The 25,609-nt window shown below is 42.2% G+C and overlaps 1 protein-coding gene across 2 annotated transcripts in view; it reads right to left on the bottom strand.

Moving 5' to 3' along the window:
• The window catches only part of Cdk6 (cyclin dependent kinase 6), a 196,257-nt gene that overhangs the window by 82,063 nt on the left and 88,585 nt on the right, over positions 1-25,609 (bottom strand). For both annotated transcript variants that reach the window (XM_021162511.3, XM_029477311.2), the window contains one exon: positions 23,567-23,734. In XM_021162511.3, coding sequence (XP_021018170.1) covers positions 23,567-23,734 — 168 coding nt within the window. The remainder of the gene's footprint in view (positions 1-23,566; positions 23,735-25,609) is intronic.

Raw genomic sequence — 25,609 nt, 5'->3', positions numbered from 1 at the left:
AGATAACACTCCAGTTCTTGGATTATTTTTTAAAATTGTGTATGTGGGCATGCTGGTGTGGACACATGTATATGTGTGCATGCTGGTATGGATACATGTGTTCCACTGCATGTCTGTGGAGGTCAGAGGGCAACTTTTGGGAATCATTTCTTCTCCTTCTGAGGAGCCTAGGATCAAACTCAGATGGTCAGGCAAGTGCAGGAAGCACTTTACAGGTTGGACCAACTCACTGACCCTCTTCGATTATTTTCACAAGGATGTGTCTCATGAATAGACAAAAAACAAGGCTTTTAAAAATGGCTAAGTATGTTAATATGATCTAGTAATTATGAAAGAGCTTCCATTCTAGCTAGGATCTGGTGAGAATCCTTTGCCTGTAACTCACATATACACATTTTCTGCCTCACAGATTTTCCCTTGGACTGGCTGGAGACCTGGTATGTTTTAAACCTTGTTTCTCCTCTGCCACCCACAGACTTCTGCTGCCAGATAGCATGGGCCACACTCAGTGTGAGAGACAATCTCTGATCCCAGGTGATCTAGCACAGGATAGTGGGAGGAAATTCCTGGAAGCCATTCCTATGAAGGGGTCAGAGACTAGTCATACTTGTTTTTAAGGGTTTTCTCAATCTGGGCACTTTGGGTATTTACAGCTAGACAGCTGTCAATCTAAGGTCTGTTGTGTGCACTGTATGATATTTAACAGTATCATAGTCTGCCATCCACTAGATTCCAATCCCCCCAAACCCACTGTGACAACCAAAATGATTCCAGACCAGTTCAATCTGTAAAGCCATAAAGTAATAATGAACCCCTTCCTGAGGTTTATATGAACCCATAGCTAGTCAATCTTCCTCTGGCCGATCTCAAAAATGCCACTGGTCAGCTCTGTGGCAGCCCAGAGAAGGAGTGAGTTTCGGTGGTCTAGACTTTTACCAGCTGCACCTGCAACAGCTTACTTCTAATGATCCTCTCGCTAACGCCTCTCCCAAAGCGTCAGTGTACACTGGGGTGCTATGAGTAAGGGGCTCTAAAGCTAAAGTCATCAAGCACAGTAAATCCACTCTGAGCATGATAATGGGGGGGCGGGATTTCATTAAGTCATAAGCATTGGAAACACTGAAAAGATTCCTTTTATTCTGAATTATAATAACAACAACGCTACAACTCATTTTACACACACTGCACAATTCAGGACGGGTGAAAACCATGTCAAATCATCATCACCATCATCACCACCATCACCATCATCATCAAGTAATGAATGCACAGAGCAAATTTTCTCATCTATGGATAAAGACGTCACACTTCTTGACAAGAGATACATCATTAAAAGTATGTGTATAGAAGGGGTGGAGGGAGAAGGAGAGAGGGGAGACTTAGGTAACATCTAACATCCCTTTTATCTGATAACCAAGATTTGGATATAACTGACTTTCCAACATTATGTTTCCCTCTTCTAACTCTGACAATAATATAACCTAATTTTGATTATTGTATTCTGCTCTCAGTTCAGTTTTTCTTTGCTATCTGTGTTCTTCAGCTTCTTTCCTAGTTTCTGCTTCGATTACGGGTCACAGTGTATCGTGAAAACCACCTGAAGGACTACCTTCATATTTCCAATCTCCTGTGACAGACTGAACATTCCACACCTCTGCCCTAGGTCATGACCGTTTCCCTCCTGCTTGCTCTGCCCCAGCCACAATCCAAGTCTCCTGCTCTTCCTGGATTGGCCAAACTCAGCCTTGCTTTGAGACTCCTAAATTTCTCGTTCCTTCTGCCAGGCTGCTCTTTCCCGAACCTTCCCTTCTTGACAAGATGTCCCCTCCCTAAGTTACCTGCTTAGGGATAGAACAGACTACCTGGCCAGACCCCACGGATCTTAGCAACACAATACAGGTACCTGTTTACTGGCTTATCATGTATTTTCTTCCTAAGAACAAGGAGAGATTTTTATCTATTACACCAGCATCTTCACTCTCAGCCCAGTGCCTCGGTAGCAAATACCATATAGAAAAACCTTCAAAAATTGTAGAAAAAAATAAGTATCAGTCTCAAAAAAGAGTCCAAAGACTCTTTTTAAAGGAATTAGTGTAAGGAATTAATGGTGGTGTAGCGACCTAGGCACACAAATCCACCCTATTTTCTTCCTTTTACCCGTAATACGATTCCCTTATCTCTTTGTCTTCATGGGTGACCACTGTTCTAACTCTTACGTTTCATTTATCTGCTTTAATAACATTAGATTTGTCATATAATAAATACAAACAATGTTTGTCTGTATCACTTCGTAAGTATAGGAGATGGTTTGTATCATTTTCACTCTATTGTTTCTAAGATTTGTGCATATTATTGCTTATTGTTAGAGCTTATTCATTTCAATTCTCACTTTTATTCAACTCCATATGATGTTAACCAAAGTACACCTCAGCATTTGATAGGTGAACCTTTGGGCTATTTGTAATTTTTTTTGGCTGTTGGAAATGGTGCTGCTGTTACTGGTCTAACATGATCCTAGTGCACACCTGCAGTAACTTTCGGAAGCATGTAACCAGACATGGAAAGGCAGGGTTTCCATAGTACATATATGTTAAATAGCATGGGTTAATGCCAAAATCCCAAAGAACAGCACGATTTTATATCTCCTATCAGCAGAGGATCAGTTTCAAGAAAATGTACAGAGCTGGTTTTCAATAAGGTTTTTCAAATCTAATCTCATATTCTTTGCTTTTTAAATGGTGAGATTTTCCATTTTTATTTATTGTGATTAAAGACCTATTTAGACATTTATCCAATTATGTACCCATAACTCTTTCTTGAATCTCGGGTGTTCCTTTTAGAATTGTTTTCTTTCTTTTTGAAGTATTCCCAATATTAAAAAGTCTTGGCTATAAACTCTCTTGGCTTCTTTTTATATGAAAACTTCATTATTTCATGAGTATATTCTGTTATATTCACATATAACAAACACGGTCATTAGACCTTCTGACTAGCAGTGATGTTTCTTCTATGATATCCTGTAGCACTAAGAGAAGAAGAGTAAGGGATGCTGTGAACAACAAGTAACTAGCTGTTTAAAGGGCTTTGACTTCACAAGTGTTTCACAGGCTTAGCAACACAGGCCAGAGCATTCCCAATCTCAAAGAACTTTGGGCAACATTAAAAAGAAAGTTACATGAAATTTAACTTGAGAACTAAGACTGAATGAGGGCCCCTAAGAGGTAAGTGGGAGTTCAGAGTAGGAAGTGTCCAAAGAAAGCGGGACCCCAGTCAGGTTACATTGTATAAGCTCCTGAATTACATTTCTATACAGCACAGCTCATGTGGCCAAACCACACCTCCATCCTGATTCTAAGAAAAGCGAGAGAGCATGGCTTTGTTTCCAAAGATGATACTGTGCTTTAACAGAAATACAGACCTGGATACTAGGTAGGTAAGAGTAACACCGAGATAATGCTGCCAAAGACTGAATGAGAGCACGCAACTGTATGAAATGCCAAAATGCCACACACACCGCTTTAGAACGGCAGACCAAACTGGAGGTGTTGGTTTAGGTACCAACCTCTTTGTCGATGGGGCATTCCTGAGTGACTTAGTAAAGCTCAACAAGACAGTGCAGGTTATGTAAGGCTGGGCTGAGAGCCTCAGGAATTTCTTTCAATGATATTCTTTACAGGTCTAGTAGCTGGGAGAGTTCTTACGCGACACATCTTAAGAAATGTATGCTATTTGTGACATTAAACTCCTAATCCATGGTTTAGTGAGTCATTTATGTACTAGAGAAGACTCTAATCTATTTGGGAAACACACTTTTCTCAGTATTAACTACCACTTATTCTCAAGAGAATATGATCTCCAGAACACAAGATGATTGATTGTACACAGATGACTAATGTGCTCATTTGGATTGCAGAAAGGAACCCTTTTTCCTGCATGTGTGTATGTATGTGCAGTGGGTATGCAGGTATGTTGTGTGTGTGTATGAGTATGTGTGTGTGTGTGTGTGTGTGTGTGTGTGTTTAGGGCTGATTTTTGACTTTGTCTTCCTAGATGGCTTTCCATTTTCGTTACTGAGGCAGGGTGTCTCACAGAACCTTATGGTTCTTAAAAACTTCAAACAAACATACTTTCATAAGCATTGTGTACACAATGCTCACTTCTGTCCCTTGTACCACAGCACAACTCGAAGTCTATGACGGGCAGGCACTCTGCCCCGGAGCCACGTTCCCAAACCCTGACGGGGAGTTTTAAACTTGTTCCTTTAAGGTTCAGTGAGGGAAGCAGGTAAAAGCAGAAGATAACTTCAAGCAAAGATACCGCTTATAAAATGCTGAAAAAGAGCCAGTCCCTTTCTTTACCTGGTCAGCCTTTCAGATACTACTTTGAACTCCAGACTTTAAGCATTAAAAGCAAATCTAGGTTACTAGTAAAAAACTGAATGGAAGGGGCTATAGAAATGGTAGTTAAGAGCACTAACTGCTCTTCCAGAGGTACTGAGTTCAATTCCCTACCACCATACACTGGCTGACAACCATCTGTAATGGGACCGGATGTCCTCTTCTGATGTGTGTAAAGACAGTGATAGTGTGCTCACATATACATCTTAATAAACACATCTCAGAAAAAAATAACTGAATGGATGAGCTGAACCAACAAACACTGACTGTGGTAAACCAAGACCACATAAACATGCCCACAGTGAGTGCACGCTACCTGTTCGACGGCTCCAAACACCTGAGAAGTACAACCTCACTACCAATTGCTACTTGGTGAGCCTAAAGCATGGGATGTCCCAGCTCTTCCTTCAGGAGCCTGTTGTCTCCTGAAGAGTAAAGTGTGGTCTTTTGTGGCTGTTTATATTGTACTCACTCATTAGGAGTTAGTCCTATAATGACCACATTTGAGGTATATAATTTGTCAACTTTAGCAAAAACTGGATTATGGGGATTAAAACAAGAGAGAGAAAAACAGCAAGGTATCGAATTAAACACAACAAAATCATGTTACTTTAGGCCCAATAAATTAAAGTAACAGTTATTTAAGTCTTCAAGCAGGGGAGGGATAGATTGTGTAAAAGAGCGCTGAGCCCCTTTCCCTGAGATGGCACAGTAGCTAGAGCACCTGCTGTTAAGCCAGAAGACCTCACTTTGACTTCTAGGATGCACAGGGTGGAAAGAAAAAAGGCACTTCTTTAAGTTGTCCTCTGGAAGTCCCACACCAACACTAAATAATTATTAAAACAAATATTAAGATTTTGTTTGCAAGTGCAAAACTAATTTTTTGGTAGTACCTTTAATACTAAACCAGTAGAACAATTCTCAAGTGTGCAACTAGTGAGAGACGTTATACAGATTCTTGACCATAATAGCATTTCCTTTTCAACAGGAATGCAGATTTATCAGGGGAAATGATGACGTGTAGTTAGCATACTGCTAGTGAAATAGCAAAGATCACATTTGTCTACCTGGTTTCCAGAAACAGCATGATTTACCGAGAGTTAGGACCAAAGATGCCTACCTGAGTTAAAGGCACATTTTTCCCTCCCAAGCCCCTCTTTATATTCTCTCTCTGTCTCTCTCTCTGTCTCTCTCTCTGTCTCTGTATCTCTCTCTCTGTCTCTCTCTCCCTCTCTCTCTCTCTCTCTCTCTGTGTCTGTCTCTCTCTCTCTCTCTGTCTCTCTCTCTCTGTCTGTCTCTGTATCTGTCTCTCTGTCTGTCTCTCTCTGTGTGTCTCTGTCTCTCTGTCTCTCTGTCTCTGTCTCTGTCTCTGTCTCTCTCTCTCCCTCTCTCTGTCTCTCTCTCTGTGTCTGTCTCTCTCTCTGTCTCTCTCTGTCTCTCTCTCTCTCTGTGTCTCTGTCTCTCTGTCTCTGTCTCTCTCTGTCTCTCTGTCTCTCTCTGTCTCTCTCTGTCTCTCTCTCTCTCCATCCCACCCTTTAACACAAATGTGTCTTATAACAGCTTTCATATGGGGTATAGCAGCACATGCCTTTAACTCCAGCATTTGGGAGACAGGGACAGGCAGATCTCTGTGAATTTCAGGGCAACCTGGTCTATATATTGAGTTTCAGGCAGGCCAAGGCTACAGTCATAGATGAAACCTTGTCTCAGAACAAAAGCAATAGCAGAATAAAACAAACAAATAAAAGCAATGTTCATGCAAACCTCCCTGACAGCAATGAAAGAAAACCCCTATTCTTTGAGAATTCCATACACCACACACATATACCATGATATATGATCAGATCGCTTCCATTTCACAGGCTGCCACCAGATCTCCAGCAGTTTCTTCATACACACAAACTCTCCCTACCACCCCATTGATTACAGTACCCTGGAGTTTGGAAACGACAACACAAACATGTGGTTTTGGCCATGCTCTCCCGGGCTGGTCAACCTGGACATCCATGTTTTGTGTGCATGCTTTGTGCTTAGAACACAGCCCTATCCGTGCTTTGCCATCCAATCTCCTCCTCCTCCTTGAAGCATGGGCTCAGAAATTAGCCCCCTATGAAGCCTTCCTGCACTTTCTAAGATGAAACAGTACTTGCTTCTTGATGCACGTGGATTTACTTGGCTGGGTAAGCTATGCAGACAGATATGTGCATGCTGATCATGTATGCAATTTATGCCAATTTAAGGAATTGAGTCAGCAATATAAGTTGCATAACTAGTAATAAAATTACTTATTTTTAAAGAGTAATTCACAGAATCAAAAAATCTCCTGCCCTTTTAAAACCCAGCCTTCATTTGTATGCATCAGCCTGAATTTCCATGTGAAGGCACCACCTGTAAAACACACGTGGGAATTTTCAAGCTCAGCAGATGTTTGCTGATTGCCTATCTAAGGCTATTGAAGAATCTAAGGAAATCAGCTCTGGCTGGCGTAGAGTGCCTTCATCTTCGACCTAAGCTTTGAACATCTGTGAAACAGTTACAGAATAAAGTAAATGGTACAATATATATATATATATATCACTGAATGATCCATGTGCTGTGGAGAGGAAGCAATAAGAAAAGTTTCTGCCCACACAGAGGCACGGTGGCTTTGGGAGTGAAGGGCTCCTCATTGGTATGTACCAGCAGCCATCCACATTTCCTGCCTAGGATAATCTGATTTTATTCAGGTAGCCATAAGAGTTTCTATAGTGTGATTGGGCTGGGCAGAGGTATGTTGGTTCTGGGTGATGAAACCCAAATTAAAGTTTGAAGTGAGTTTCTAAAAGACTATCTTTACTGAACAAAGATGGTGAAATTCACGTAGCCCCCCCACCCCCTACTTTTTCAGATCCTGCTTAGAGCACTGTAGTACAGAGACGCCATAACTGAAATACAGCAGTCATCGTGAGGCTATGAGGGAAGACATAATCAATACACTGAGCAATTAAGAAAGCTTTGTTTTCTTCAGTATTTGATTATAATATCCTAGGTGACACCACTGATCCAGTTACGCCAGCTGTAGAATTACCTATCTCCACACTTCTTTGCTATGTTGAGAAATTAATGCCCACTATTTAGGAAACATTGTATTTATTATTCTGTACCTGTAAACATACATATGCTCATACGAACAATATCTTAAAAAATCTGAGCATCTCAGGCTTGGTGATCACCAGTGGAAGGGAGAGCGCATGGGGATTAGCCACTGAGAGTGGCACCCAGTGAGCTGGTGAGGTAGTGAGCAGGTGATGCTTCTGATGCCAAGCATCAGCTGGCAGAGATCTGAGGGAGTAAGTGGGAATGAGGGCTGAAGCTCAGGGAGGCTCACAGGGGATCCTGGGGCAAGACAGAAGATGCAGATGCCTCTGCAGACAATTGACAGCCAGGGCTGTAGATACCAGACTGACTTTTGTCAGACCATTTTGGATGCTTTATGAGTGGGTAGACACAAAGGAGGTGCACAGAGATACCTGGAAGAGATGAAGCAGAGCTCACAGGCATTCGGTTACGGGAGAGGAGGGGTGCGAAGCTCCGATCCACTTGGAGAACACTGAATTCTCAAATGGGCCCCAGCTTCATCCAATCTTGGTAATACTATTTTTATGGCTTCACCAAACTAGTGAGGTAAGAGAACAAGTTCAAAGGAGTTTGCTGAGAGAGAGAGAGAGAGAGAGAGAGAGAGAGAGAGAGAGAGAGAGAGAATTTGCCTTCAAATGCTCATCCCAAGAAACTAGGTAGCAGCATTACAAACATTTGCACAGTGAAGGTAAGACAAAGAACACATAGACTGGATTCGAGGTGTGGAAAAATGGCTAAGTCTAATACAAAAAGGTAAGTAAGAAATGCTAAAGGAGCAAACAAGTGGCCTGTATGCATATCATAAACTCTCTCCTAGACCCAAGCCCACCTATTTGAGCTTTGTTCAAACAGAAACGGGAATGGAAGTTTATTCATCACACTGACAGTGACCCATCTGGAACACTGAACCCTCAAAAGAACTCTACCAATTAAAAAAGAACACAGGTTAAAAATACTGATTAAAGGAACACAAGAGTTTTAAAGCAGGATCTGACCCAACCACTGATCAGTGATCTAAGGCACTTGCCACCAATCCCGAGGAACTGTCTGAGCCCTCAACATGCAGACTGTCCTGACTCAACACAAGTGGAATGTCATTTATAATCACGGAGGCTTAAGAAAATGTGTTTCAGTTTGTTAAGTTATATTTTAAATGTATTTTCCCCTTAATTTTTCATTTTATGTGTATGGGTGTTTTGCCTGCATGTATCCCATTGCCCACGGAGACCTGAAGAGAGTATTAGATTCCCTGGACCCCGCGTTGCAGACAGACGTCTGATTCTCCAGAAGAGCAGCGATTGCTCTGCACACTGCTGAACCATTTGTCCAGCCCTTACATTTTAGATATTGTGAAAAAAAAATCTCCAGAAGTCTACTGGTAAAATACTTCATTTAAAGTTAAGTGTTTCGGGGTGTGTGTTCTGGGTAGAATACTTGTCAAGTGTGAAATCTGAATTCTACCTCTAGCACTGGTGTGAGTGTGTGTGTGTGCATGCACACGTGCATGTGCATCCACATGGCCTCACAATTTTTAAAGTTTATATTTACATTACAACACAAGATAAGATTGATCTTGACTCTAACTCCATTAAAAAGTCTCCCAACTTAAAACAATACTGAATAAGTTTTCATTTTGTGACAGAAGTGATTATGATTAGAAGTAGTTCACCAAGATCTAAGTATGGTCTGTGACAATCCAACCAGACATGTATCTGTGTAATCAAGAAAACTTTAATTTTCTGTGACACAGCTTAAATCTAAACACTAGATTTTAGCAACAAGCATTAAGGCAACATGCTGGGATCCGATGCTACAGGTTAGAGGCGTAGGAGAGCCTTTCAGGGAAGCGAGGGCCTACTGGAAGGTCTTTCCAAACCTCAGCCTCTTCCATCTGCTCTACACACAAACCTCTTATTTCATCACAGGCGTTCTACAAACGTTCACTGAGCAACTGTCACGGGCTTGTGCAGTGTGCTGAGCGCTGAAACGTATTTCACAATGCTAGCGAATCAGGGGACAAAGGCCAAACAGATGGGACCCATACATACAGGAAAATCAAAAGCAAGTAGGAGAGGCCACACTCAGTGGTCCTGAGTCAGGCCGACTTCAGACAGGTGAGCAACAGTCTTCAGGACCAGTTCATTAGGCTGAGGAGGGGGGAAGCAATGTGCTGGAGATGGGGTGTGTGTCTAATGGCTTGGGGACACAAATATCACAGTGTTGGGGTAGGCAGATCACAAGGTGTGCGAATGTGTTTGGGGAGAACTCAGAGAGCACGGACTTGTGGGTACTTTGGAGGCACTGGCAATTTGAGCTTGCTGTTTTCCCACAATGGTCCACACTGCATGTCCACTCCCACAGTTTCCCTTCTGTAAGCCAGTCCTGTCTTTCCAGGAAAAAGAAAGCCTGCTTTTCTGGCCAACCGAGGTCCAATCTTCCACCCACTCTTCAGTAGTTGGGGAGTTTATAGCCAGGTAAAGACATTTTCAGGAGTGCAACTGAGGCCTGTCAGTTTAGAATTCCACTTTACATTCTTGATAGCAACATTTTCTTTCCTTTACAAAGGTTCCAGTTGTGTCGTTCCCCCACTGATCTGCTTTCTCTAAACTAGTAAAAGCTAGTTTTCTGGAACTAGACTACAGACAGACTTTGGCCCATTTAACAAGGTCAGACTGTTTATTCTTGACAGGATTCTTTCCCACTGCAAAAAGGTACTTTTAAATGCCACATTCCAGACTCAGTGCCAGTAAGCCACTGAAGCATGTTTTCCCACAAGAACAGATACCCATGTGCAGTCCCTACCTCCCTGAAACCACCCAGCCTTCACAAGGTACAGACAGTATTTAATGCTACCATGAGTTGGACCAACTCAAGTAAATCCACCAAGTACTTGAAAAAGACACGACCTCACACTGCAGAGCATGGGTAACCTTTATGATGCAATTAATCAAAAACAGAGGTGGGAAAAAAAAAAGAAAAACAAGGAGTTTTAAAAATGAAAAAAAAAATCAAACGGCAGAAGATAAATCTGGAATTTTATGCTGCTATCCAAACCTAGAAGCCGTAGAGCTCCTTATTCCTTATTTTGGGATTTTTTATGGTTGAGCTGTTAAATTTTCAGCCCCATTTTAGACTCTGCCAAGCCTTTAGAATAAATACATGAGCAGTACTAAAGTAAATTCGCCTACACTTTCCCCTTCTTTCATTTTCCCAAGATGAGAAGGCAGGCTAGTCCTCCACAGCCATCTGTCAAGTCTAACCTTCATAGTTACGTGAGATTTAAAGACCATCAGCACCCTGGCAGACACCAGGTCAGCTACAGTACCACTCACCCACCATGTTAAACCCTAAAGAAAGGAGAGCTAAACCCTGGGGTAAATAAGAGGGTGGGCTCAGCCAAGGACATCACTGAGAAATGGTCTTGAGAAAATAGTGGTCGGGTCAGAGGTCAGATACTGGAAATCCAGTATCATAGCATCATCATTTAGAAAATGGGCCTTGATTTTTGGCGAGACCTGTAGAGATAGAAACAATACCTCTGACCTTCTCAAGTGTTCTCGTGGATCAAGTCAAGTGACCTACGATGAAGGGGGCATCATCAACCTTTCCTTGAGATATCGTGGTTTCCCCAGAGGCCTCGAGAAATCTCAATCTTTAAATAAAGTCGCATCATACAGGAAGTGTAAGTGTCCAAGTTGCGGGGGGCGGGGGGGGGGTTGTGATCATGAACAAAATCTGAAGGTTAAAGGACACCCAGACAGACATTCCTAATAGAAACGTTCTTCTGCTGGGGTTCAAGAGGCTCAAGTTATGATCAGAAGGGACAAAGGAGAGTGAGATGATTTGACGGAATTTTTGTCTAGGTGCTCACAACTGAGGCCGTGATGCAGCAGGCTGTGCAGGGGGAAGGGGCTGGACATGTACCCATCCACTTATTGTGAAAATAGGGAGTTGGGAATTGAGCTCAAAGGACAATGAAACATTTCATGGTATTAGATAATTTGTCGCATAAACTGATGTCTATGGCTGGTAATGAGGAGAGAGAAGTAAGTGGGGGCCCCCCTGTAAACAAACGTACAAACAAGCTGGGAGCTGGGACTCACTATTTAGGTATTGGTGAATCAGGCCTCACCGATTTACTCACTCTGTGTAAAACATGAACTGAATGACTCAGAACACTTAAGCCAAATGCTACAAAATTTCATTAACATATCTTGACTTATACTATGAGATTACTAAAGCGCAGACAAAATGAAGGTATGGCTACCTCCCTCTGCCTCACACAGTGGTTGTGACAGCTGCAAACAAGAAGTTCATATAGCCAAAGAATTAAAGAGGACACAAAAATCCTAGTTACAGAAACATTGTTTTACATTGCACCTGGTCTCCACAACTTTCACACGTGCTGTCTTTACATGTGAGTCTGATCTCAGGCTTCTGAGATCTAGTGACACCATATACAATGTTTATGACAAGACATAAAAAGCCAGGAGACAAGCAGTCTCTATGCACCATCCCTAGATGGGGTATGCTGGCCAAACTTGTGCAGAGGACTTGAAAGGAAGCCAATCCTTTCCCTTGAGTAAAATATTCCCCAAGCAGAAGCTTCATAGCTCACCTATTTTTGTCTGAACTAATTCATAACAGTCACCACTTATGAAGGATCTGGCCTTAGGTGGGCAAATGAACGCCTGTCTTCTATGGACAAGGAGACAGTCATGGATTCACCTCGCCAGCAGGGCTGGTGTAACAGGCACAGCTGCCTACAGCGGTTTTCTGTACAGCGCAGAACTCATTCTCTTTTGTACATGGGAGAAACTCATACAGTGGCCATTGATGGCCACCGTGACTGTGAGCAGAGTCAGCCTATCAGACAGCAACTCAACCGTGTTTTATTACCAGTGAGAAGGAGCAACAGAGGGATCTGGACAAGGAAGGCCTCGTGTTTGTTTTGGTTCTGGCATTTTCCACTTACACAGCCCTGGGAATCCTAAAGAAAACATGTCCTCTTCCCAGCTCTGCACTGCTCCCATTGTACTCCACTTCCCTCACTGGTCAAAGTGAAAACGAAACCACACAAACACCCCATTGTTAGCTATGAGATATGTACTGGCAACTGCGAGTATTAACAAAATAGTCCTGCTTGTGTCATGGCGAGATGTTGAGACCGGAGGGCGTTCCAGGAGCCTTTCCTGCTTCAGAGGTGTGTCCTGAACTTTTGCCGAGGTGCTGAGGCGACAGGACTTTAGGGTTTTCCCATGATACTCAGGTAATGCTGGATTTGATTCATTCAGTATGCACTGGCAGCCTCCGTAGGTTTCTGTGAGAGCTGCTCAGCTGCAGGGCTGAGGCTCAATCCCTGCCAGGTCTCCATAGTAAATACAACATGCACAGAGAGGAAAACAAACATAAAGAATTTATTTTCTTGTGTAAAAGATGACATTGTTTTCAACTTCTGGTCCTACTTCACTTTGTCACTTGAGTGTGCCAACTGGGTGTCATGCAAGGACTTTATTCCAGGCACACACACAGAAAACAAGTGCAGATGACTTGATGCACACGCATCCAGTGGAGCTGAATGCAGACAGGTTCTGGAAGGACGATGCTGTGACCTTTGTAGACATCCCACACCCTTGCACAGGTGACCAGTGTGGGCTTCTCTAGCTCTAGCCCCAGTAGATCCATGGGTCATGTGACTCCACAGAACAGGAAATTCTTCCTTGATTGTATTTTGCTGTTTCTAAAGGCACATTGCTTCCCACGACTGTTGTGCTCAGATCTACTTCCCAATTCTGCTTGTAAGTTCTGAGAGCAGACACCCTGTCCACTTGAGTTCAGCATCACCTCTAAGGTGGTGGACAGAGCCTGGCACAGAGGAGGTGACTGGGAATTGTTGACTGAAAGCCAGAACTCTATGCCCTTTCCTCCCTTAAGCATATAAAAGCTGTTGTCTGAAATTGAATAGTTTCTTCACTGTTTACCAAGTGCTAACAACACAGAGACAGGGACATATGCAAATACATGCACGAACACACCTATGCATGCACCCCCCCACCCCCACCCCTATTGCCCTGGCTCAGGGCAGTGTAAGCATCTCGAAGTGTCAAGACTGGCAGTACTAAACCTTCAGAATCTTATTAGTGCCATTAAAAATCCCCTTAATTTTTTCCTGTAATATTTTATGTCTCTAACAACAGCCTTACAAGGTTTGCAACTGTCTTTGGTGATTTTTACATGGGAAAATGTTTTCAGGATCGTATGACCGTTAGATATGGATGGACTCAGAGAAAGGGCTTTGGAGGAAAGTCACATGTGAAAACGTGTAAAGCTTTTTACAAAGTTCTAAGAGTACAAGCTACTGTTAAAAAAACAAAACACAAGCCTCTTCCGGTCAGAAAAGCACCGGGGCAGCTGGGGCGCAGGGTCGGCTGACACTCGCCAGCTACCCACAACACCCGCCACAGGATCTTAAGACTTCTGGAGAGTGGAACACAGCTTCTGCTCCAATCCAATTGCGCGCGGGACCTGAGACTGCATTAGTTAGGGAAGCAGAAACCGGCCTGAGTAGGGCCACAGGCCTCATCCGGCCGGATCAGCGCCGGGGTAGCTGGAGCGCAGGGTTGCCTGACACCTGCCAGCTACCCACGACCCCCGCCGCAGGATTTTGGGACTGCTGGTGAGTGGAACACAGCTTCTGCTCCAGTCCAATCACACGGGACCTGAGACTGCTCTGGTTGGGGAGAGAGAAATCCGGCCTACATAGGGCCACAAGCCTCTTCCAGTCAGAAAAGCACCGGGGCAGCTGGGGCGCAGGGTCGGCTGACACTCGCCAGCTACCCACAACACCCACCACAGGATCTTAAGACTTCTGGTGAGTGGAGCACAGCTTCTGCTCCAATCCAATTGCGCACGGGACCTGAGACTGCATTAGTTAGGGAAGCAGAAACCGGCCTGAGTAGGGCCACAGGCCTCATCCGGCCGGATCAGCGCCAGGGTAGCTGGAGCGCAGGGTTGCCTGACACCCGCCAGCTACCCACGACCCCCGCCGCAGGATTTAGAGACTGCTGGGGAGTGGAACACAGCTTCTGCTCCAATCTTTAAACAGTGACAACGATAACAACTAACCCCAGAGATTACCAGATGGCGAAAGGTAAACGTAATAATCTTACTAACAGAAACCAAGACCACTCACCATCATCAGAACTCAGCACTCCCACTTCGCCCAGTCCAGGGCACCCCAACACACTGGAAAAGCTAGACACGGATCTAAAAGCATATCTCATGATGATGGTAGAGGACTTCAAGAAGGACTTTAATAACACACTTAAAGAAATACAAAGGAACACTGGTAAACAGGTAGAAGACAGTAAAGAGGAAGCACAAAAATCCCTTAAAGAATTGCAGGAGAACACTGCTAAAGAGTTACAAATCCTTAAAGAAAAACAGGATAACATAATCAAACAGGTAGAAGTCCTTAATGAAAAACAGGAAAACACATCCAAACAGATGATGGAAATGAACAAAACCATACTAGACCTAAAAAGGGAAGTAGACACAATAAAGAAAACCCAAATTGAGGCAACACTGGAGATAGAAACCCTAGGAAAGAAATCTGGAACCATAGATACGAGCATCAGCAACAGAATACAAGAGATGGAAGAGAGAATCTCAGGTGCAGAAGATTCCATAGAGAACATCGGCACAACAATCAAGGAAAATGTAAAATGCAAAAAGATCCTAACTCAAAACATCCAAGAAATACAGGACACAATGAGAAGACCAAACCTACGGATAATAGGAGTGGATGAGAATGAAGATTTTCAACTCAAAGGACCAGCAAACATCTTCAACAAAATTATAGAAGAAAACTTCCCAAATCTAAAGAAAGAGATGCCCATGAACATACAAGAAGCCTACAGAACTCCAAATAGACTGGACCAGAAAAGAAATACCTCCCGACACATAATAATCAGAACAACAAATGCTCTAAATAAAGATAGAATACTAAAAGCAGTAAGAGAAAAAGGCCAAGTAACATATAAAGGCAAGCCTATCAGAATTACACCAGATTTTTCACCAGAGACTATGAAAGCCAGAAGATCCTGGACGGATGTTATACAGACACTAAAAGAACACAAACTCCAGCCCAGGCTACTATACCCAGCCAAACTCTCAATTAACATAGATGGAGAAACCAAAGTATTCCACGACAAAACCAAATTCACACATTATCTCTCCACGAATCCAGCCCTTCAAAGGATAATAACAGAAAAAAACCAATACAAGGACAGGAACCACGCCCTAGAAACAACAAGAAGGTAATCCCTCAACAAACCTAAAAGAAGACAGCCACAAGAACAAAATGCCAACTTTAACAACAAAAATAACAGGAAACAACAATTACTTTTCCTTAATATCTCTTAATATCAATGGACTCAACTCCCCGATAAAAAGACATAGACTAACAAACTGGCTACACAAACAAGACCCAACATTTTGCTGCTTACAGGAAACTCATCTCAGAGAAAAGGATAGACACTACCTCAGAATGAAAGGCTGGAAAACAATTTTCCAAGCAAATGGCATGAAGAAACAAGCTGGAGTAGCCATTCTTTTTTTTTTTTTTTTTTTTTTTTAAAGATTTATTTATTTATTATATGTAAGTACACTGTAGCTGTCTTCAGACACTCCAGAAGAGGGCGCCAGATCTCGTTACAGATGGTTGTGAGCCACCATGTGGTTGCTGGGATTTGAACTCCTGACCTTCGGAAGAGCAGTCGGGTGCTCTTACCCACTGAGCCATCTCACCAGCCCAATCTAATATCTGATAAGATTGACTTCCAACCCAAAGTCATTAAAAAAGACAGGGAGGGACACTTCATACTCATCAAAGGTAAAATCCTCCAAGAGGAACTATCAATCCTGAATATCTATGCTCCAAATACAAAGGCAGCCACATTCATTAAAGAAACTTTAGTAAATCTCAAAGCACACATTGCACCTCATACAATAATAGTGGGAGACTTCAACACACCACTTTCACCAATGGACAGATCATGGAAACAGAAACTAAACAGGGACACAGAGAAACTAAGAGAAATTATGAATCAAATGGATCTGGCAGATATCTACAGAACATTCTATCCTAAAACAAAAGGATATACCTTCTTCTCAGCACCTCATGGTACCTTCTCCAAAATTGACCACATAATTGGTCACAAAGCAGGCCTCAACAGATACAAAAATATTGAAATTGTCCCATGCATCCTATCAGATCACCATGGACTAAGGCTGATCTTCAATAACAAAATAAATAATAGAAAGCCAACCTTCACGTGGAAACTGAACAACACTCTTCTCAATGATACCTTGGTCAAGGAAGGAATAAAGAAAGAAATTAAGGACTTTTTAGAGTTCAATGAAAAAGAAGCCACAACATACCCAAACTTATGGGACGCAATGAAAGCATTTCTAAGAGGAAAACTCATAGCTCTGAGTGCCTCCAAAAGGAAACTAGAGAGAGCACACATTAGCAGCTTGACAACACACCTAAAAGCACTAGAACAAAAGGAAGCAAATTCACCCAAGAGGAGTAGACGGCAGGAAATAATCAAACTCAGGGGCGAAATCAACCAAGTGGAAACAAGAAGAACTATTCAAAGAATCAACCAATCAAGGAGTTGGTTCTTTGAGAAAATCAACAAGATAGATAAACCCTTAGCCAGACTCACTAGAGGGCACAGGGAAAGCATCCTAATTAACAAAATCAGAAATGAAAAAGGAGACATAACAACAGATCCTGAAGACATCCAAAACACCATCAGATCCTTCTACCAAAGGCTATACTCAACAAAACTGGAGAACCTGGATGAAATGGAGAAGTTCCTAGACAGATACCAGGTACCAAAGTTGAATCAAGATCAGGTTAATGATCTAAACAGCCCTATATCCCCCAAAGAAATAGAAGCAGTCATTAATAGTCTCCCAACTAAAAAAAGCCCAGGACCAGATGGGTTTAGTGCAGAGTTCTATCAGACCTTCAAAGAAGATCTAATCCCAGTTCTTCACAAACTATTCCACAAAATAGAAACAGAAGGTACTCTACCCAACTCATTCTATGAAGCCACAATTACTCTGATACCTAAACCACAAAAAGACCCAACAAAGATAGAAAACTTCAGACCAATATCCCTTATGAATATTGATGCAAAAATCCTCAATAAAGTTCTTGCTAACCGAATCCAAGAACACATCAAAACAATCATCCATCCTGACCAAGTAGGTTTCATCCCAGGGATGCAGGGATGGTTCAATATACGGAAATCCATCAACGTAATCCAGTATATAAACAAACTCAAAGACAAAAACCACATGGTCATCTCCTTAGATGCGGAAAAAGCATTTGACAAGATCCAACACCCATTCATGATAAAAGTCTTGGAAAGATCAGGAATTCAAGGCCCATACCTAAACATGATAAAAGCAATCTACAGCAAACCAGTAGCCAACATCAAAGTAAATGGTCAGAAGCTTGAAGCAATCCCTCTAAAATCAGGGACTAGACAAGGCTGTCCACTTTCTCCATACCTATTCAACATTGTACTTGAAGTCCTAGCCAGAGCAATTCGACAACAAAAGGAGATGAAAGGGATACAAATTGGAAAAGATGAAGTCAAAATATCACTTTTTGCAGATGATATGATAGTATATATAAGTGACCCTAAAAATTCCACCAGAGAACTCCTAAGCCTGATAAACAGCTTCGGTGAAGTAGCTGGATATAAAATTAACTCAAACAAATCAATGGCCTTTCTCTACACAAAGAATAAACAGGCTGAGAAAGAAATTAGGGAAACAACACCCTTCTCAATAGTCACAAATAATATAAAATATCTTGGCGTGACTCTAACTAAGGAAGTGAAAGATCTGTATAATAAAAACTTCAAGTCTCTGAAGAAAGAAATTATAGAAGATCTCAGAAGATGGAAAGATCTCCCATGCTCATGGATTGGCAGGATCAACATTGTAAAAATGGCTATCTTGCCAAAAGCAATCTACAGATTCAATGCAATCCCCATCAAAATTCCAAATCAATTCTTCAACGAATTAGAAAGTGCAATCTGCAAATTCATCTGGAATAACAAAAAACCTAGGATAGCAAAAACTCTTCTCAAGGATAAAAGAACCTCTGGTGGAATCACCATGCCGGACCTAAAGCTCTACTACAGAGCAATTGTGATAAAAACTGCATGGTACTGGTATAGTGACAGACAAATAGACTAATGGAATAGAATTGAAGACCCAGAAATGAACCCACACACCTATGGTCACTTGATCTTCGACAAGGGAGCTAAAAACATCCAGTGGAAGAAAGACAGCATTTTCAACAAATGGTGCTGGCACAACTGGTTGTTAACATGTAGAAGAATGCGAATCGATCCATTCCTATCTCCTTGTACTAAGGTCAAGTCTAAGTGGATCAAGGAACTTCACATAAAACCAGAGACACTGAAACTTATAGAGGAGAAAGTGGGGAAAAGCCTTGAAGATATGGGCACAGGGGAAAAATTCCTGAATAGAACAGTAATGGCTTGTGCTGTAAGATCGAGAATTGACAAGTGGGACCTCATGAAACTACAAAGCTTCTTCAAGGCTAAAGACACCATCAATAAGACAAAAAAACCACCAACAGATTGGGAAAGGATCTTCACCTATCCTAAATCAGATAAGGGACTAATATCCAATATATATAAAGAACTCAAGAAGGTGGACTCCAGAAAGTCAAATAACCCCATTAAAAAATGGGGCTCAGAACTGAACAAAGAATTCTCACCTGAGGAATACCGAATGGCAGAGAAACACCTGAAAAAATGTTCAACATCCTTAATCATCAGGGAAATGCAACTCAAAACAACCCTGAGATTCCACCTCACACCAGTCAGAATGGCTAAGATCAAAAATTCAGGTGACAGCAGATGCTGGCGAGGATGTGGAGAAAGAGGAACACTCCTCCATTGTTGGTGGGATTGCAAGCTTGTACAACCACTCTGGAAATCAGTCTGGCGGTTCCTCAGAAAATTGGACATAGTACTACCGGAGGATCCAGCAATACCTCTCCTGGGCATATATCCAGAAGATGTCCCAACCGGTAAAAAGGACACATGCTCCACTATGTTCATAGCAGCCCTATTTATAATAGCCAGAAGCTGGAAAGAACCCAGATGTCCCTCAACAGAGGAATGGATACAGAAATTATGGTACATTTACACAATGGAGTACTACTCAGCTATTAAAAAGAATGAATTTATGAAATTCCTAGCCAAATGGATGGACCTGGAGGGCATCATCTTGAGTGAAGTAACACAATCACAAAAGAACTCACACAATATGTATTCATTGATAAGTGGATATTAGCCCAAAACTTAGGATACCCAAGATATAAGATACAATTTGATAAACGCATGAAACTCAAGAAGAATGAAGACCAAAGTGTGGACACTGTGCACCTTCTTAGAATTGGGAACAAAACACCCAGGGAAGGAGTTACAGAGACAAAGTTCGTAGCTGTGATGAAAGGATGGACCATTTAGAGATTGCTGTATCAAGGGATCCGTCCCATAATCAGCTTCTAAACGCTGACACCATTGCATACACTAGCAAGATTTTGCTGAAAGGACCCAAATATAGCTGTCTCTTGTGAGACGATGCCGGGGCCTAGCAAACACAGGAGTGGAGGTTCACAGTCAGCTATTGGATGTATCACAGGGCTCCCAATGGAGAAGCTAGAGAAAGTACCCAAGGAGCTAAAGGGATCTGCAACCCTATTGTTGGAACAACATGATGTACTAACCAGAACCCCGGAGCTCTTGTCTCTAGCTGCATATGTATCGAAAGATGGCCTAGTCGGCCATCAATGGAAAGAGAGGCCCATTGGACTTGCAAACTTTATATGCCCCAATATAGGGGAATGCCAGGGCCAAAAGAATGGGAATGGGTGGGTAGGGAAGTGGGGGGCGCTATGGGGGACTTTTGGGATAGCATTGGAAATGTAATTGAGGAAAATATGTAATAAAAATATTAAAAATCAAAAACAAAACAAAACAAAACAAAACAAACAGACAAACAAACAAAACCAGTCAAACAGAGGCAGGTGAGGAAAATAGGAAAAGCTGTGTAATAATTCTCCTATTCCTTTATTTGGAAGATGTTAATTATCTTAGAAGAATATAAAACCTCTTCTAAAGCTTGCTAATATCAAAATACAATGAGTTAGAAATAATGTCCTTTAGTAAGGAGAGGTACAATATTCCTATAAGTCCTTCAGTTCTCTGTTCAGGACAAAACGTTTGATTCAGCCAGGTGACTGTTCAGCAAAGAAGATTACCGTAAACGCAAGACCTGAGTTCGAGCTATCTTTCAGTTCTCATGTAAGACCAAGCAATGGCATATAACTTGCATGATTTTTGCTCAGAGATTCCAGCCAAGGGCTCAGTCAACACAGCGATACAGGATGAGCTTGGGCATTTGAAGGTTTTAGTACAAGCGAGGAGCGATGTGGAATACTGAAACCATTAAATGTATAAGCAATTCTTTCCTGATTTTTCTAATGACTCAAACACATGTGTCTACATGTTGGCATGTCTTAACTTATTCATTAAAAAGTCTTTCTTTAATGCCCAGGAGAACATCCAGGTGGAGCAAGACTAAGTATCTCACTTCAAATGACTCACCGCTGCTTTATAAATAAAAGCCCCAAATAACTACCAACAAGATAGAAAATAACGCCAAGGAAAGAACAGTCAGTTTCTGAAGGGTCTCAGGAAAGACTATAGGTCAAGCCTTGGAAATGAGCAATATACACGCTTTTCACAGCAGTTAAGATGGTGGTCTCAGGCCAGTTAACTTGCAATCTCTTACCAGTCTGCAAATTACGTGGCTTTCCATTTCCTTGTGTGATATAACCTAGTGTAAAATGGGTATTTCTAGGTAGTGAAATACAGCCTACTGAAAGAATACTAAAAATAATTTATCAGTTTAGTCTGAAAAACAGTGATTCTGTTTTTATACATGTATGTAAAAATCAAAGCATTATTTTATCAGGTGGATTTTTCCTGTAAGCAGGAAAATATAGTAACAGTGGGGAATGTTTAAAATGCAGTACCCTAAAGAAAACATACCTCTTAATGTTACCATTAAATTCCAAACATCTTTCTTTGGAATGAAGTCTTTCCCTTTTATTATGTCACTATAGTAAATACAAAATAGACAATACAAACTAGACATCAATATATCTAGTAATAGATATATGTTTGCCCTTGTCCTTTTCTTGGGATATGAAATCATTAATCTGTATTTTCCTGCTTACACATGCCAACTTTCAGCAAGAATGGGGTGTCAACTGATGTAACTCACAAGCTGGGTTATCCTCTAAATTTAACAAGGAAAAAAATTAAACGAAACTCAATGGGTTTCCCGTTTTTATTTATAGTTATTGTGTTCAACTTAGGGGGATGAAGATGACTCATCCTCTTCGCTCCAATCAATATGCCCAGGGATTCGTTCCTTCATCTGCTCCCAGATGATCTCAAAGCCTATTCAAGCTTCTTCCCAGGGCCTCCTCTCCCAAAACAGGCACAGTAACTTCCTAGGGAAGCGCAAGGCCTACCTCACCCTTCCCACTGGGGAAGCACACAGACTCGAGCCCTTTCTGGTGTAGTTATATAAAAGTCTGAGGGCTTGCCTCACTCCACCCAAAGCTGAGGCCTGTTCTTTAAATATGCACTTGGGCCGTGTCTTCTCTGAGGCACTGACAAACTCTGAACAAAGTAAGATTTATCTTTCAAGAGTACACTGTATTTTAGAGAATGCTCCAGAGGTTAAGTATCCAGTGACAGGAATGGAGGGTTTGGAGGCTATGGGATTTCTGATCTTGGCATACAGAGGGAAAGAGGAGGAGGCACAAGTAAGTTTTGTAAGTTGAACGTTCTTCCTGACCAAGTGACTCTTCTCCTGGACTTCACCTTCCAGGTTGACACTGCAGGACCCTGGGGAAGCAGGTTTTGTTGTTTTTCTGTGTAGAATCAGCCTTCTTGCAGCACATGTGCCAAGAACTGAAGCAGCCATCTCATTCCCTCACTACAATGGCCAACGGTACCACCTCACATTTCCCAACAAGGGCCCCCATCCAGGCCAGGGTCTGGGTTCAGAGCCTCTTTGAGGCTGAAGATGGATTTTTTTTCTCCTAAGTTTTAACGTGCTATGTCTGTGGGCAGCTTTCCTTCACTTCTAGCTACTCACACATTTACTACATACAAAGCAGGTTATAAGAAAAGAATTATTGATACTGACTACCAGGGTGCTCCTCTTAGATTTTGTAGACTGCAGCCGATGGACATAAAGAGAAGCTGGAGTTAATGAATGGTAAAGCTTATTATGGACATGGATCTGAATGAGACAAAGAACAGGAGGACTCAAGTTCTCTCCCAAAACAGGGCCTCAGATCCTCTCTACTCTGGCCCATGATGCTTCCATTCAGCTGGGAAGTGGTAGTCGCTCAGGTCATTCAGGTTCATGGTCAAGTTCATTTCTCTAGTCCCTGAAGCATCACAGTTTCAGAAGAGAGTGCTATCTGGCCTGCCTGGGCCGGTGGTATGGCTGTTTCTCAAGTTACATCACAGAACACAGGTGGCACTCCTCCTGCCTGCCCTACCCTTACCCAAGCTGTGCCTTCCACATTATGTATGCAACATAAAAACCCAGGTTATAGCAAAACTCATTTAGAAATGTCTAACTGACTCCTCCCTAGTGGCTAAGGTGCCAACAGGCTATTTCTGTGATTGGTTCCCACCCATAACAAACCCAGTCAGATGCATCTGAGGTCGTAGTAAACAAAGCCCTTGCTTTCTTCTTAGCCACAGCTAGCGAAAAAAGCACACAGACATTCCGTTCACAGACTAAGTGTGGGCAGAAACAGCAGGAGGAGCATGAAGGGGGCAGTTTGTCAATTAAAACAGGAAGACTACGTTTAATGCCAGGACAATGATCTCACTCACCACTGAGGTAAGGGCCATCTGAAAACTATAGATGCGGGCAAGGCCAAAGTCAGCCAGCTTTATCTGTCCACTGCTGGTCACCAGAATGTTCTGCGGTTTCAGATCGCGATGCACTACTCTGTGAGAATGAAGAAAGTCCAGACCTTGGAGAAGCTGAAACATCATATCCTGTAGGAAACAACAAACATACAACAGTCAGCAGATGCTCAAAGCAGTGTGTGTGAGCCACAGAATTCCCAGCAGTTGCCTGACATGATGCCAGTCTCCTCCCTTCTCATGCTCCCACGGGACACCATCAAACACAACTCCCCGAGAGTATTTTATTAGGAAAGGACGGCTTAAGAATAGTTTTCCCTGGCGTAGGAAATGTTCCAAAAGGCTAAACCTCAAACAATCACTGGTGGTTAGTGCTGGGGGCGGGGTGGAGATGGGGGGACACAGGATAAGGACTGAGCGAACTTAGGGGGTTGAATTTTACTTCACATACCTTTATTCATTAAGTAATTTCAACTGTCAGTATACAGCACATGATATAATTTAAGTATTTTCAAAATGGTTATTTTTATAGTGCTTATACCTAAGTGTCACTTCTCTTAAAGTTTTCTGTTTAGCAACTTATTTAGCCTAAACCACAACTCTGAGATAAGTCTCCCTATTTTCATAGGTCAAGAATCCAATATTGGGTTAAGGTCACAACACCAGGGTACTGATTTAGTGAAGAGTGTAAAACCAAAACAAAATACAAAACAATGTAAATCTCTTAACACAGTCCTTTATTAGTTAAACAGGAAAGAAATACAGAAAGCAAGGCAAGCTATTTAAAGTCCCCGACTCGGTGTTTTCACTATGGCTGTTTCTCCTGCCATCTCTACCCTGAACTTGAGATGATTGCTTCCCTTGATAGATGGTAAATGCCTGAGCTGTGAGCCAAAATAAAGCTCTTCTCTCTCAAGTACAGTCAGATACCCCGTCACAGCAACATAACAGTTACTAATACATACTTGATGTGGGAAGACAGATTGTTGCTGTGATAAACCTGGCCACATGGCTCACAAATGGTTAGAAGTGGTCTGCAGAAAGCATGCAGGAGGAGTCCTAGGATGCTGTAAGCAGAACAAACTTACAGGAACATTCCACTGAGAGTGTGCAAGGCCAGAGTGCCAAATGTGGACAGCAGACGGCCATCATGACCTTTCAGACAAAACAAGAATTCAACCAGGGATTGGAGTGCAGATAACTGACAAGGTAAGTAAATGTGACTGAGTTCTGCTGTACCCTGAATGGCTGAGTGAGGCTAAATTTAAACCTAATGGGATTGTTAGGCAGAGGATACTTTAAGATAACAGAGTGTCCAGGCTGTGGTGTGGTCACTGTTCATTGCATTTAGACAGGTTTATAGTAGGATTTCAAAACCAAAAATGGAACAAGATAGTGAAAAGAAAAAAGAAAAATCTGCAATTTGAGAGCACAGAGTGCCCTAGAGCCGTGGACAGGGCTGAGGACGGGAGGCAAAAGCAATTTCAGCTGTAAAGGAGATTAATACATGACGAGAAAGAGAAGCCACACTCTCCATGAAGACAAGGGGCCTCTGTGGTCCCACTCATAAAAGAGGTCAGAGTATAAACCTGTAAGCTCATTTTAGAATCTGACATCTGAAAAGAGAATCCCAGGTTTAAAAGCAATAAGCCTGAGCAAAGAATAGCATCACATAGATCGCCTATTCCAAAGGGCTGCACAGGGAGACATTTCCCCTGGTTTGCTTGCAGGTGCTTGGACGCCACTGCAGCCATCTCAAGCTGGCATCAGAACTCATCACTTAGGGTGCTGTTGCCAGGCAAGCAGAATGTAGCAGTTACAAGGTAATAGATGCTCACCTCAAGGTTCCAGAAGAAAAGAAACAATGTGTAGTAGGGAGAGAGAAGTTGGGAAGAAGATCTAAGAAACTGATGTGTACAACTGTGGAAGGGGAGAAGCCTATATTTCAATGGAGACTACACACTATTGGAGATGACAGCAATGAGTTTCAGTCCTGCTTTCATTGCT

The sequence above is a fragment of the Mus caroli genome, unplaced genomic scaffold, assembly GCF_978045245.1.
Source record: "Mus caroli unplaced genomic scaffold, Mus_caroli_1 scaffold_4, whole genome shotgun sequence".
Lineage (NCBI taxonomy): Eukaryota > Metazoa > Chordata > Mammalia > Rodentia > Muridae > Mus > Mus caroli.
This window is presented reverse-complemented; position numbering and strand designations above follow the sequence as displayed.